The sequence below is a fragment of the Polyergus mexicanus genome, unplaced genomic scaffold (genome assembly GCF_030449975.1).
Source record: "Polyergus mexicanus isolate NDT 795.1 unplaced genomic scaffold, iyPolMexi1.0 SCAF_14, whole genome shotgun sequence".
NCBI classification, from domain to species: domain Eukaryota; kingdom Metazoa; phylum Arthropoda; class Insecta; order Hymenoptera; family Formicidae; genus Polyergus; species Polyergus mexicanus.
In genome coordinates this window covers 346,574-361,069 of record NW_027223334.1, presented here as the reverse complement: position 1 = coordinate 361,069, position 14,496 = coordinate 346,574, and the positions used below count along the sequence as shown (strand labels likewise).

Sequence of the window (14,496 nt, the reverse complement as noted above, 5' to 3'; positions counted from 1 at the left end):
GCTGCTTGTATTCACGCTGAAAGATTCGAGCAAAATAACGGTTTTCAATATCGCGTCATTTCAAAGCGACGAAGTTGCGACATCTTCAGTTAAGTCAAGGAAATGTGCGCTGCTTTACCAATATGAGATAATTAAATTTTGAAGTGATGCGTTGTTGGTGAAGCAGTGTACAGTTGCGATTTGCGCCATCTTTGAGAACCAATGAGAATAAAACTTCATCTTTCTTCCGATTTCAACGCCGTGTGTCGTCTCGATCTTTCTTCTTGTCTTTTGAGAAAAAGTGGCAGCGAGTTAAACGACAAGATGGTGAGTTTTGCGTTTGAAATCCCGTTTTTTCAGCGAAATCCTGCACGATGCGTGCCAAGTGTTTGAATGAAATGATGAGTCTATCACTGCTGCATTTCTTTTTGAGAATATTTTTACGTACACTGAGAATTTTAGTACACGCGTTCATGTGTATCGCGCTTGTAACTCGTAACCTTTATGGACGAATTTTGCAATTTCAATTTTCCGAGTATACTTTCCGCGACACTTTTGCAAAAGTCAGACTTGCAACAATTTTCCAAAGCAATTTTGCATTAGACTAAAATTCATCATCAAATGATTCGCCAATTATTTTGCATCACATGTTTTGAGATTAGCTTCAAGCATATGTATAAATGTATACAACATTTCAATAATTCTAAATATATTCTAATTATTTAGTCGCTCGTGATTCCTGAAAAGTTCCAACATATTCTACGTGTCATGGGCACAAACATTGATGGTAATAGAAAAGTCATGTTCGCTATGACTGCGATCAAAGGTGTTGGTCGACGTTACGCCAACATTGTTCTAAAGAAGGCTGATATCGACTTGGACAAGCGAGCTGGAGAATGCTCTGAGGAAGAAGTAAGTTGACTTATTTTTCTACAATAAAAAAAACATTAATTTTGATATTGCAAGATATATATACTCAAGATGTTTTTTAAAAATGCTTTTAGGTAGAGAAAATTGTCACTATTATGGCTAATCCTAGGCAATATAAGATACCAGACTGGTTTCTCAATAGGCAGAAAGATATTGTCGATGGCAAATATTCGCAGGTACAAATTCATTTATCTTGGAAATAATCTTTCAATTTCTGTTGAATTACAAATACTTCATCAAACTTATAAAATCATACATTAAAAATGCAACATCTTTTTTATATACATAATTAAATCTAAATGACTACGTGAAATCTCTGTGAAATCCAAAAATATAAAGAATATAAAGAATGTACGCGTATCTTCCAATAATCATTTATTTTTCTTTATGTTTGTCTTACAAATCTTATCGCACAAATTCACGACTGATTGTACAAACGTTTATTGTACATTCAGATGGTAGCTTGTGCAATAGTAACTGCACTGCTGTACATTTGAATTGCTTTGTAATATCTCTTATTATTCTAAGTAACAGGTACAAGTGCAACAGAGAGATCTAGTTATTTACAGATAAATGCAATTGTTAATAAAGAGATATTTTTAAATTGTGTTATATTGCAGCTCACAAGCGCCAACTTGGACTCTAAACTGCGTGAGGACCTGGAGAGAATGAAGAAAATTCGTGCTCATAGAGGTCTACGACACTACTGGGGTCTCCGTGTACGTGGTCAACACACCAAAACCACTGGTCGTCGTGGACGCACGGTTGGTGTATCAAAAAAGAAATAACTTATATATATATTATGTATATTAAGAATAAATTTTTAAACAATGAGTGCTTCATTTGATTACTCATTAATATTGAACAAAAAAGCAATCGCGAAGCATACGGCGCGATGTTGGATTCTGGAATTAACATTTATCATATATATATTACTTATTATATAAATCTTGGAACAATAATTTATTTAGATCGAAATATTTATCTCTCTTGGTCCTGACATAACGAATTACTTTTCAAGTCAAATAAGCTATTCTAATTTCAAGCTGAAAAAGCGAAAGAGTAATATATTCTAAAAATGCAATTGACAATAGATAATAGAACGTCTTCAAAATTTCAATGATGTATGATAAGTGTCTCCAAGTATACTTTGGGCACCTTTCCTCGTTGATTTCCTCTAATTCCCATGAAGTAATCTTCGTCATTGGGAATTTCATAAATACCGATTACCTAAAATATATATATATGTATATCTTATAAGATATATTTAACAATTTACAATACCTTGTACACAACATTGTACATAACATTGACTATAATATATAAGCAACTATATAACATCAACAAATAGTAATTCCGATATATATAGTCAACGAATAAATTGCTCTTAACAAAGTAAACATTTATTGATATACATGCACAATTCGAATAAATATACAATAATTCGTTCATTTTAACCGTCCAAACATGTTTCATATTTGTTATCTTACAAATCTAGATGCGGAAAAAGAATGTAATATATAAACGCTAACGATATATTGATTAAAAAATGGATAAGAAAACTGATGCGCACATAAATCCAAACAAATTAAAAATTAAGATATATAACACATTTTATCATGCATACCTAAATAGTATAATACATATACATATAAGTAGAGTGTGAGTATAATTGATCATTTTATAGAGATAAATAAACTTCTTTAATCAAGATAATTAATTATTTCGGATCATGTTGGACAATTTGTATATAAGATAAATATTTTTTTTTTTAAACAAGTCGCATATATTTATTGACTCAAAACTTCGCAGAATGATATGTTTATGTCATTATAATTGCATTATTATTATTATTATTAATATTACTATCCTTTACTTTCTACATTACATAGCATGTGTTTATTTATAAAATTGTTTTAACGGTTTTACATTCAAATTAATTTGCATGAGTATAATTTTTAAAATTTCTCACTATTTTTTTTTCTCTCTGACAAGATATAATATAAGTAATAAATGTGTTTTTTAGAATTTTTTTCAAGAAACATTAGTATATCTATATCCAGAATATATATAATATTTTGTAAATTAACAATTTATTACATATGAGTATATATTCCAATATAATATTGTTAGTATTAACAGAGAGCTCTTGAGGATTTATATAAATATGAGCACATCTCGATTTTTAAAACTTGTAAAGTAAACAAGTACTTAAGTCTAATGTGTATCAAGAAATGTAACATTTCAGATATCTTAATTCTTTCAGGGTAGATTTTTTGGTCCGAATCTTTTTCGAACCTATGTCGAAAATTGACAATAAACCCGAAAGATTTAAGCTTAAAATTAAATTTTATACAGAAATCTGAAGAAAGATATAAAAAGAAAAAATTTTCTAAAGTATTGATTTATACAGAACTGGATAAAAAAAAACATTATATAATACTAAGTAATCTTACAATACCATAACTTAATTCAAATAGAAATTCATGCCTTTCGCTCGATTCTATCGCCAAACACATGCCGTCTAAATCACAAATTTTGTTACCTCGTCCTGCATAACGCTCAGCTCGCTAGGATCCCTCGCGTCGTAATTGCACAATACTCTCGCTCTGTCTTGATCGTTCTCGGATAGTGCATTGGTAGTGGCTGGTGGGGTGGTATAATAGGGACCCCCAGATAAGCTGGGTAGGATAAATGATAAATGAATATGGTGTGCATTTATCTTTAATAAACTCGTGTATGGGGGAGCTTAAATATAAGAGTTTGATGAGAATCATACACTACCATACACCGCAAATGTATCACTTTAATCGAGCTTTTACTTCATTTTGATCAATATTTTGCTCTAATATTATAAATTATGCATAACACAATGCAATAAATTTTGATTAAAGTGAGTGATATGTATTTTTTATGACACATATTTACAAAAGACGGTTTACATCGAGCTATGAGAGATATGTTATATCTATAACCGAGTATACATTAAATATGTTTATATTTTACAACCAAACACAAATTGATGTTTTTAGAGAACAGGCACACTGACATCATCAAGTTCTACAGTTGTTATTCAGCAGCGAGCAAAATAATTATAAGTGTTTGATTGTGCTGAATTAAATCAATATGCATGCGGTTTAAGGAGATTGAATTTCGTATTATGTTTCTTACTCAACAAATTAGTCTCTTCTTGCGAGCATGTGTATTTTCACATAATTCTACCAGGATTACATGCATTACTGTTATAATGTATTTTTGATGTCAAATACGAGATAAATAAAAATTTAATCTCTCTCTTTTAATATAACATAGATTGAACATTGTTATATCTTGTACCAACAAGAAAAGCATGATATACATATATATCTATCTACATTCTGTCACTGTTTAGTTACATGGCATTATTATAGCACCGAGGATTAGTTTTTCCTTGATACCATTATAACCATTCTCGATGGAGTTACCGCGATGTAAAAAGTAATTGCTTTCGAAGAACGATATTAGAGATGGAAAAAGAGATAAGATCGTAGATCGCCGTACATTGACAAGGAAATTTGTCTAAATATGTACAATTATTGCATATATAATTATACAAAATTATAGAGTGTCTATTCTATGACAAGTTTGCAACGATTAAGCGATAATCGAATTAACCTCGTGTTTAATTTCAATAAACATCGCTATTAGAAAAAGAGAAAATTGTATAACAACTAACATAATAGATCTTTTAATTAAATAGATGTAGATTCAGAATTTAGAACAATTCGTGAACGATCCCTCGATGGGGTAAATTAAACTTTAGTATTATCAGTGTCGAACGTGGCGGTAACATAAGCGGTAGATCCAGTGGTTATAGATGAATTTTGAGGGCAGATAGATAAGTTTACAGGGAGAGTGGGCGAGGGAGTTAGCTCGATCACTTCTTCGCTGTTGACTCTCAGCAAAGGGCTCGGTTGACGTGCTCTGTAATTCCAATCGTGCAAGCAGAGACGGAGAAAGAAAGAGAACGCTCGAACATAGGATGTGAAGGTCAGAAGCGAGAAATATAATTAAATATAACGAAAACAAGAAAATCTATTATACTACGTTGTTATAAAGCTTACAGGGATAGGCTGATAAGCGATTAGAGGCATTAGATCTGGTATAATAACTGGATCGCATCAATCGCCGGTTTCACCAAAGTTAGCAATCTTTAAACTTTAGTTTTGCTGTCTATAATTTGAAGATTAAAGTTAACTAATATCGTATTGAAACCGGCTGCACAGGTAATGTTCGGCAAACCATAAACGCTGCCGTCTTCCATACAGCAAAAGTTTTATATATTACCGTGGAAAAATTCATCAAATTTTATTCAATATTGTTGGTCCAAATCTATGCCTGCGATTACTCTAAGGAGAAGCGGAGCTCGCAAGCTCGATATCTAAAAACAGTTATTAGTCATTCAAGGTTTGTCAAACATTACTCACTCGGATCACCATAAAGTAGGATAGCTGTACAAGAAATGTCACAATGACACATACAGTGCGAGGACAATGATATGTGGAATAGATAAGAGAGCACGTGTTGAAAAACAAAAGAAAAAAAGCGTACAATAAAGCAGTTTACCCGGCAAGCTCGCGCTGCAGATCTTGCATGACGGCATGACACTGAGCGTAATGGCGGGCTTGCGCCTCCACGAACTCGTGTAAACATCGCAGATGTCCGGCTTGTGAACTCGAGACACCCTCCAACAACAGTTTCACGATCTCTGCTTGCCGATCAAACTCTGACTGCGCTATCCTTAGCTCCCTCTCTGCCTGAATAAGCAATATATATATTTTATTTCCTCTGATCTACATATTTCGACATTTATTATCTAGTATGACAAATCAGGAAACTAAATATGGATTGTAGCTGCAAAGCGTATTTTGCGAAAGGAAATAATTTGTTTCGCAATTTGATAATCGTTATTAATTGCTTTTTTTGCTCATCTATATGTTATGTTTGCATAGGAAATACAAAGAAATATTTAATATTCTATTCTATTTAGATTTACATGTATTATATAAAAAATATTGCCTTGATACTGCATACGCAGCATGCAAACATTACAAGAATCACTTGAAAAACATTTGTAAAACATAGTATGGCCATACAGATAGCTATAAAAATCTTTTTTTATCGCGACTGTATTGAACATGGATCCCCGAATCGAAAAAGCAATCAAAATTGTCGATTGCATTAATACCTGATCAAGCAACACTTCGGGTGATACGCCAGACTCCTATCAATTGCAGCAGTATAAAGGACAAAACACATTGTGAACACATAGAACACATTTTTAAATGAAATGAATGATTAACGATACTTACACTCTGTTGGCCAATCATACTTCTTGCTTTCCTTACTCTACTTTTACATGCATCCAGATCCAGTCTATTAACAATCATTTAATATTATATATAGTACAAAAAGATTTTTAGTAAATGAAAGGAGTAAGCAAAGCAATCTTATTACCTCTTAGTTTCCAATATTGCCATCTCTTTGCTAACAGTCTTCATCTCTCCATCTAAGAATTTTCTCAGGGGCTGTATATAACAATTGGCAGCGGTTCCTATAAAATCTCTTTCAATCTGTCCCAATTTCTGTTGACACTGGCCAACTTTGATTAATGCACTACCTAAAATATGATTAAATTGATACTTTATATATAAAGTTTTTGTGTGTAATATATTCTTCCTTAAAGAATTCTTTTTATACTAACCATAAGCTATTCCTGGGCCAAAATCATTCCCAGCTTCTATCATATCAGTGCCTACATATTCCAAATTGCTCAACCGATTAGGTCTTTTCTTATCAATTTTTTCAAAAAAAAAGTCTTCGATCCTGTTACCTACAACATGTCAACAATCAAGTTAATAATGTAACATGTGTTTGTACAGAAATTTTTATAAAAATTTAATTGGGTATATTATAAAAGTTTATATATACAATTATAATGTATATGAATTCAAGTTAAAAAATATTTGGTACCAGGATTTGGAGTAAGCACAGCTTCCATATTCCGTAGTATCTTTTCTGTCCATGTTTTGGTGGCATTTGCTCTCTCGGCTAGATGTTCCAAATGTGCATCCAATTCTGTCTTTTCCGAAGTACCCAGTGTTTCCTCCGTTAACTAAAAAACACAGGAATATACATATATGATTTGTATTAAATTTTTTTTATTAATCTAACGTCCCAACGAATAAAGGTTTCACATTCGTGCGAAAATAAAACGATTATAGGATAACATTAGAAATCTGTATTAATCAATGAAGTTACTCGTTGAAATTAGATTAGATATTTAGGTTAAACATTAGGGATAACATTGGTGTGCGGGTAAATTTGGAATTTTACAATCTCATCGACGAATAAAATCCGATGATAATAATAAAGGGAGAAACCGAAAAGTTTATCTAATGACAAGTAACATGTTCAACTCTCGGAACATTGAATGTCATTCTCGGTGACAGACATTAGATTCAAGCGTGTATATATTTGCCTCTATCTCTCGAGGAAACGAATTTAGACTTGTTAAAGAAGGAAAAAATTGCTTTTCCCACCTGTACGACTCTACTAAGGGCGGCTCCCGCATCCTTCACCAATTTCTTCATGTTAAAGTCCATTTTCGCGATTAGACTTCACGCACAATCGAGAATTATTCCTAAAGTACACCCAACCCTTCTTTTTCACTCTGTCCTTTATGTGTGCGTGTATTGTATATATATATATATATATATACTTTATTTTCTATCGATCATTAATACCGCATGTCTCCGCAGAGTGGCGACTTATTATCGCATGCGTATATCGCACGCACATTGGATCTTTAAATAATTCTCTTTTTCGCTGATGCTTGTTGACAAGACAATCTTTAAAATGCCTTTCCTTATTTCCTACATTAATTGGAAAAAAAAAAAGAGAGAAAAACGTCTTCTATATAAATTTTTATTGAGCAGCTTAAATAGCTCTAGAAAAACACATTTATTCTAAATCGAGATTTTTTAAAGCAAATCGATGGAATTTAATTCTGAAAAAATAAAAAATGACTGATATAACATGTTTAGATTGGTATAATATTTAATCTTCAGGCAGTAACATGATAATAAATCAACGATAAATAAAGAATTTGCATCAACACACTTAGGCTACATACAATGTATGAGATACATTATATGCATTACAATTTTATTGATTTCTATTAATAATTTTATTTATACATTCAGTACTTTTCATAACGTTCTTTATTGCATTCCGCTTGAATGGTTGCTTGTAATTAAATGCATTATCATATTAGTCTTAATCTTACTGTTTGTTGGAAAATAAATATCTTGTATAGTATATATTAATATATACTGAATATGAACATTTGGAGATGAGACTTTGGTAAACACTCTGGAAGAAGTTTCCACAAAACATTATTAGAAAAGTTTGAAATCTGCCAATAAAGCTTTGCGATAAATAATTCTCTGATGTAATCATCAAGTAAACTAGACATATTGTTGAGAAACTTCTTTTCTTTGCAGCTACTCACTGTTGACTAATCGTTGTTCGTTTTCAATTTCTAATCTTGATTTAACCGAATTAACTATAGACGCGCGAAATTCCTCGTTAATATTTCGATCTTAACTTAATTAAGTATCTGGAACACATAAAGAGAAGAACTAGGTGCGGGATAAATATCCCTTTAGGAATCTGTAGAAAATATACTGTTGAACAATATTCGATAGCAAAATATAAATAAAATGTAACACATTCAGAATATTCATGCTTAAAATTGGAACGTATAAATAAGCATTTGATCAACTTTGAACCAAGATAATCTTGGTAACATTTGCATAATTGTCTTTTAATATAGCTATGCATACTAAGCAACTATTGTTTTCTCTTTATACGGCAATGTCTTGTGCAACAGTCGCGAATCGTGTAAACTTGCGTCACGTTCGATCGCGCGACTATTTCTTTCAATAAAAATGCTTAATGTTATATTAATACTAGTATTTATCATAATATAATAACAATGCTAAATATGGTAATGATGACGATCATTTCATTTTTTCTGATAACAAAATCGATTTAAATATTCCAGACACATTGTCAAGTTACTTTTCAAACTTTGTCAAAGGAATGTTTAATGTTTTTTTAGTTGTTTTTTATCAAGGCATTTATTATCCATTATCAGCCCACTGGGCAGTCATTATCAGTGCGATCTGCCGATTGCCGATAGCTTTCGCGCCCGCGCCCGGGCTTCCGTGCGAATACTTGTGTATTCGAACCACAAAACATTAGGAATTAAGGTTGTGTCGCGCAACAGCAGGTATTCCGATATTCGCCTGTGAAAGAATGAAGAGATTATATTGAATGAATGATATTATTGGTACTATTACACTATTCAATCATTGCTAACCACGAAACCACTATAGGAAAGAATGGTGTTAAAACCATATGGACGATTATGAACCATGCCGTTCCCAATGAAAGTCCAAGTAATGCACCAAAGAATACTTGGGTACTTGAATGGTACAGTAGATATACTCTGCTGTAAGTTATCAATATGGCTGTGATAATGCATCCTACTGCTACTATTGTCCGCCAAAACCTCCCAACTATTGTACAGCTGTAATTTAACCTGGAATGAGCGACAACAAGATTCCACGAATTACCAATAGAATAAATAAAAGATGATCGTCGAATTGTGAAAATAGTGAAACATATATCTGCTTTATTTACCTAAAATATATAAAAAGTGTTGCGTATGCAGTAAAAAACCACATAAATTGTGCATGCGTAGATGGCATACCATATTCGGCGTACAAGCCATCTCTCTTCATCGGCCTCGCTTCGCAGATTGTGTGTTTCAATACAAAATTTATACAATCATTGATAATAATTCCGCTAAAAAATACAATCTGTAACCAAAAAATAAATTATATGTTTGCAAATCATAAATTCCATTTATAGATATTACATAAAGAGATAGTTCATATCAAACTATTATAATTACTTACAGTATGTAAATCTCTCCTAAACAGTATTAATGTGATAAAACCGGCTATAATGGCAAAGGGCACTAGACTTAACACAGCTAATAACTTTCCGAGGAGATCTCCTGAAAATTTAAATGTACATTATTATATTATGTAATGTAACAAAAAAATTTGTTCTCTGTATTTTTTTTTGAGAAAATATAAAAATAAGTTGTATCGAAATTTAAAAAAAAGTAGAATTAAAAAGAAAAAAAAAGATTTCTCCAAAGTCTCGAAATAAATTTGATTTGAGCGTGATTATTATTAATAACCGCTTGATCATAGTTCTATCGCCCAAAGCAGCAGGTATATATATATATATATATATATATATATATATATATATAATATGTGTGTGTGTATGCGTGAAGCGGCAAAATAAACGCGGTACAAAGGCGATATATGTATGTATTAATCGTCATTATCATATCGGTAGAAATCCAGTGATTCTTTCTCAAGCGAGATAGAAAACTCCGTTTCCCGGCAAGCAGGATTTTTAGACAAAATATATACAAAGAAATGCGACCTTGCGGATATTCCACCAGTGTCAGAGACAACGGGATCCATTCGAGCTTATCGGCGGCATATGTTAAACGCGGCGCGATCTGATCAGACTCGTCGAACGATGCCATGTTATCGCAATCCTTGAAGCGGCATGTCTCGCATGGCGAACGGACACGCATAGGAGAGAAAGAGAGAGAGAGGGATGTTGTATTTACACCCGCGACTGCATTAATCACATTCAATCGCCACTGTTATAGTCCACCCGTTAGCCGGTACTGAACAGTACTGAACTGATTCCGCTAATCGCGAAACGAAACGAGATAGAGAACCAAACGAAGGCCATCAAACGGAACGCCACGCAATGTTTAATCGACTCGATCGGTAATTTTGATACTTAAATTGCAAATTTTATTAAAAAAGGGAATCGAAGAATCGATTTATCGTTTATGTAGATCAAATTCAACATCAGCGTAATCGTAAAACTATAATTTGACAACTGCATAAACATACTCCAGAACTTTCAACTCATATATGCATAAATTAAAAATAGTATCGAAAAAAAAAAAATATATATATATATATTAACAGATAGGTGTTACAGAGGATGAAGGTATTATATCGGATACACATAACTCCCCTCTCTCTTTCTCTCTCATAGATATACATATATATATCTTTACATATTTAAGGAACAATACAAGCTTTTATTTTAAACAGAAGAAATCATGTTATTGCAATTCATTATAAATAGCAGCATATACAAAAGACTGTGAGAGATAAGGCTGTAAGATGCATTATAAAGCTCACGTTGGTAAGCTATGTTCTTATCTCGTAACATCTTAATTCATTTTCCTGAAAAGTCGAATGATAAGCAGACAGACCGATTACATCGGTCTGCCCATGGCGCGTCCCGCTGGTGGGCCATCCTGACTGCTCTTAGGGTTTTTGATAGTTTCGTCGACAGACAGAATAAGGCATGCAGCCTCCGTGGCAGCGGTCAACGCGTTGATTTTCACTACCGCAGGCTCCCAGACGCAACACTGCATATTATCCGCAATATCCTCCGTATTGATATCGACGCCGTACCACTGCAAGCCTTTATGATGCTTTTGTCGTAATTTATTCAAGATATTCGTCGCGTCGAATCCAGCATTATCGCAGAGTTGCCTGTATGATCGATATATTCATCGTTTTATGTATAATTCGAATGTATAGTTACAAATATTATATATACTTGTGTCGAATGTACTAACCTCGGAATAATTTCCAGAGCCCTCGCTATCGCTCCTATTAAGAGCTGCTCCTTTCCAGCGATTGTGCGAGAATAATCGCGCAGGGTCTTTGAGAGTTCGATCTCGATAGCACCACCTCCTGCTACTACTGCATCATTCTTCACCATACGTCTAACAACCATGATCGCGTCGTGGAGAGATCTCTCTGTTTCTTCCAAGAATTGATCCGCGCCTCCACGCAGTATGAATGTACACGTTTTTGCTCGCGAACATTCATAAAAGATGTTGAATCTAATGATACACAACCCAATTGTAAGCTGTCATACTTAATATTTATAATCATAGTAATCTTGGAAACCAAATTCTTTTACTTGTGCATTTAATTAATTTAGTTACTTCCTATTATGTTAAAATTACCTTTCGCCACCAATCTGCTTCTCCTCAAAGACATGACATGTTCCAAGATCAGAGTCTTTGATATCATGCACCGTTGTTAAAATGGCTCCACCGCATGCCTTCATCGTTCTTTTGAGATCTTCATCGGGCACTCTACCGGCGCAGAACATGTCTCTGTCGGCGAAATATTGTGTCGCGACATCGCCAATCGGTAGTATAGACAGCACGACTTTTGCGCCGCTCTTGTGAATCTGATCAAGTTTATCATAAAGAATTTGCCATTCCGCGTCAACAATTCGCTGATATTCTGCCACGTTATCCACGCGCACTTCCGCGTTATCTCGTTCGGCCTTCAATTCCAATTCGATATTTAACAATGCAATCTTGCATTGCTGATATTTCTTCGGTTGCATCTCAAATCCAGCATACGAGAATGTCTTTTTAAAAGCCACCCCTTGGATCAGTTCCGAATCTTCTAGCGCGCCTCCAGATACCTGAGTTTTATATTATTCATTTTATATTAAATAGCATCGAAATCTTGTGTAAAAATTTTAAATCATATAATCATATAAATGCGCATACCTTTTTAATACCAATCAAGTTAAGAGGAAGCAAATCATCTAGCATCATGACAGCTTTAACGACTAACTGACTAAAATGTTTCTTTTGTTGATGAATTAATTTTGAACTCATAGACGTAGCTGCACACTCTTCCAGAAGCTCCATCTGTTTACTTATATCACTTTTATCTATTTTAACGCTTAGTTCATTAATCTTGTTTACTGCTATCTGAAGCGCACGGCGAAGAGCCTTAATAATCACACGCGGGTGTACGCCCTCCTCTATAAATGGTTTTATTTGTTTTAAAAACTCTCCTGCTAATAAGACGACGCTAGTCGTACCATCTCCTACCTATTAAATAGAGAGATATTTGAGAATAATTTCCTATCTTATTACTTTATATACTTTGATATTACAAACAATAATGTAATGTTTGAACGCTGTTGAGACAATTACATATCTTTAAGATATTGTCAGTCTACAGATTCTAAATTTAATATCCTCTGATTTTTATACGTGTAATAATATTATTTTCATTGCATTATTACTTGGACGAGTGTTTAAGAAAAACATACAGACTTAAACTCTCTTCAGAGGATGAAACAATATTAATATAAACTTGGAATAATTCTTACCTCTACATCTTGCGACTTTGCGATATCCACTAGCGTCTTTGCAGCTGGATGAATGATATCTAACAACTTTAAGATGGTAGCGCCATCATTTGAAATTGTGCTCTTTCCATTTTGATCGACTATAAGTTTATCCATGCCGCGAGGACCTAAAGTAGTCCTAACAGCGTCCACAACGATCTGACACGCATTGATATTGGATATCACTTGTTGCTTCCCTTGGGTCGCATCCGTGCCCTCTTTCAACAGAATTATTTGAGGTTGCTGTAAAATTAACAGAAGAGAAAATTTTATATATTAATAAAAATATACTTAAATCATTTAAAATTAAATAGAATTCGCGTGCGTGTAAAAAAAGTACCCTCGCGTATTTTCCCATTTCTCGACGTCCGCGATACTTTTATTGTAATAAATCGAAATACTTAATCGCAAAATTAAACTGAAGTTTCGCGAAATATTCGGATACTGAATAAATGAAAATCGTAATCGATAAACATCTACGTCGCCAAGATCGATTACATTAAACAAGCAGAAACGAATCGAGGGTGCGGCGAATAAGTACTTATTCTTATTCCTTATAAGGCTATAAGATCAAAGATTAAAGAGTGAAAGAGCTGACAGAGCGGAACGGATTTGCGGAAACGCGTCTGTGAGTACATTGTTGATTCACTTATTACGCTCGTTTATCGAAACATTTCTCATCGTGAGATTGTAATATATTTGGTAGAAGTAAATTAACGAAGAATAATGAAAATGACGAAAAATATCGTTTTAGAGTCCCGTTTTGTCATGGGATGGGGTTAGCGTGTGTCAAGAAAATCTTTATAAATATAATTCGCAATATAATTTTCGTTTTGTTTCTCTATATCGAAACCTACCATGTCGATGCTCTTGACGTAGGATATCACGCGCAACTTTGAGAATTATTTCTCGATATTTCTGGATTAATTAATAACGCCTCGTATAACGAAACGCGCCGACAAAATTCAGGAACGGAGAGTAGACGCTTTCAAGATCTCCATACAACAGAGGAATATTTAATGGTATCCTCTATTCTATAATATTCTGTAAACTGTATCTTGTGAAATTTTTCGCCATTTTACTTTACCGCTATCCGATGACCAATCGCATCGTTTGACATGCACGATTCATAGAAACCGATCCAAAAGATGGGTAGAAAAGATTTTGCCATCTGTATTACAATATATCGTCTATGAC

At 33.5% G+C, this 14,496-nt stretch overlaps 4 protein-coding genes across 8 annotated transcripts; 1 reads left to right on the top strand and 3 right to left on the bottom strand.

The window, feature by feature from the left end:
- Positions 1–235: 235 nt before the first annotated feature.
- Positions 236–1,743, top strand: Rps18 (ribosomal protein S18). Its single transcript, XM_070307010.1, has 4 exons — positions 236–306; positions 706–891; positions 984–1,085; positions 1,530–1,743. Exons 1-4 carry the CDS (start codon positions 304–306, stop codon positions 1,695–1,697), a joined length of 459 nt encoding a protein of 152 aa, XP_070163111.1. The 5' UTR covers positions 236–303; the 3' UTR covers positions 1,698–1,743.
- On the bottom strand, positions 1,286–7,624 carry Endob (SH3 domain containing GRB2 like, endophilin-B). Of its 4 annotated transcripts, XM_070307006.1 has the most exons (9): positions 7,491–7,624; positions 6,922–7,063; positions 6,653–6,781; positions 6,406–6,568; positions 6,261–6,324; positions 6,137–6,172; positions 5,515–5,705; positions 3,455–3,590; positions 1,286–2,139 (listed from the first exon to the last, which is right to left on the bottom strand). In XM_070307006.1, the coding sequence occupies exons 1-9, from the start codon at positions 7,551–7,553 to the stop codon at positions 2,026–2,028; spliced, it is 1,038 nt and encodes a 345-aa protein (XP_070163107.1). In that variant the 5' UTR covers positions 7,554–7,624; the 3' UTR covers positions 1,286–2,025. The 4 variants fall into 4 exon arrangements, with proteins under 4 accessions (XP_070163107.1, XP_070163108.1, XP_070163109.1 ...); XM_070307007.1 differs by lacking the exon at positions 6,137–6,172 and having other exon boundaries at positions 1,287–2,139; XM_070307008.1 differs by lacking the exon at positions 1,286–2,139 and having other exon boundaries at positions 3,498–4,872.
- A 363-nt stretch (positions 7,625–7,987) lies between these two features.
- Positions 7,988–10,824, bottom strand: LOC138939290 (dolichyldiphosphatase 1). Its single transcript, XM_070306946.1, has 5 exons — positions 10,480–10,824; positions 9,936–10,036; positions 9,658–9,836; positions 9,335–9,556; positions 7,988–9,260 (listed from the first exon to the last, which is right to left on the bottom strand). The coding sequence occupies exons 1-5, from the start codon at positions 10,634–10,636 to the stop codon at positions 9,128–9,130; spliced, it is 792 nt and encodes a 263-aa protein (XP_070163047.1). The 5' UTR covers positions 10,637–10,824; the 3' UTR covers positions 7,988–9,127.
- Positions 10,825–11,140: 316 nt separating this feature from the next.
- Positions 11,141–14,288, bottom strand: Cct7 (chaperonin containing TCP1 subunit 7). Of its 2 annotated transcripts, none has more exons than XM_070306822.1 (6): positions 14,157–14,288; positions 13,282–13,542; positions 12,668–12,997; positions 12,107–12,579; positions 11,711–11,980; positions 11,141–11,624 (listed from the first exon to the last, which is right to left on the bottom strand). In XM_070306822.1, exons 1-6 carry the CDS (start codon positions 14,157–14,159, stop codon positions 11,342–11,344), a joined length of 1,620 nt encoding a protein of 539 aa, XP_070162923.1. In that variant the 5' UTR covers positions 14,160–14,288; the 3' UTR covers positions 11,141–11,341. The 2 variants fall into 2 exon arrangements, with proteins under 2 accessions (XP_070162923.1, XP_070162922.1); XM_070306821.1 differs by lacking the exon at positions 14,157–14,288 and adding an exon at positions 13,640–13,672.
- Positions 14,289–14,496: the final 208 nt, after the last annotated feature.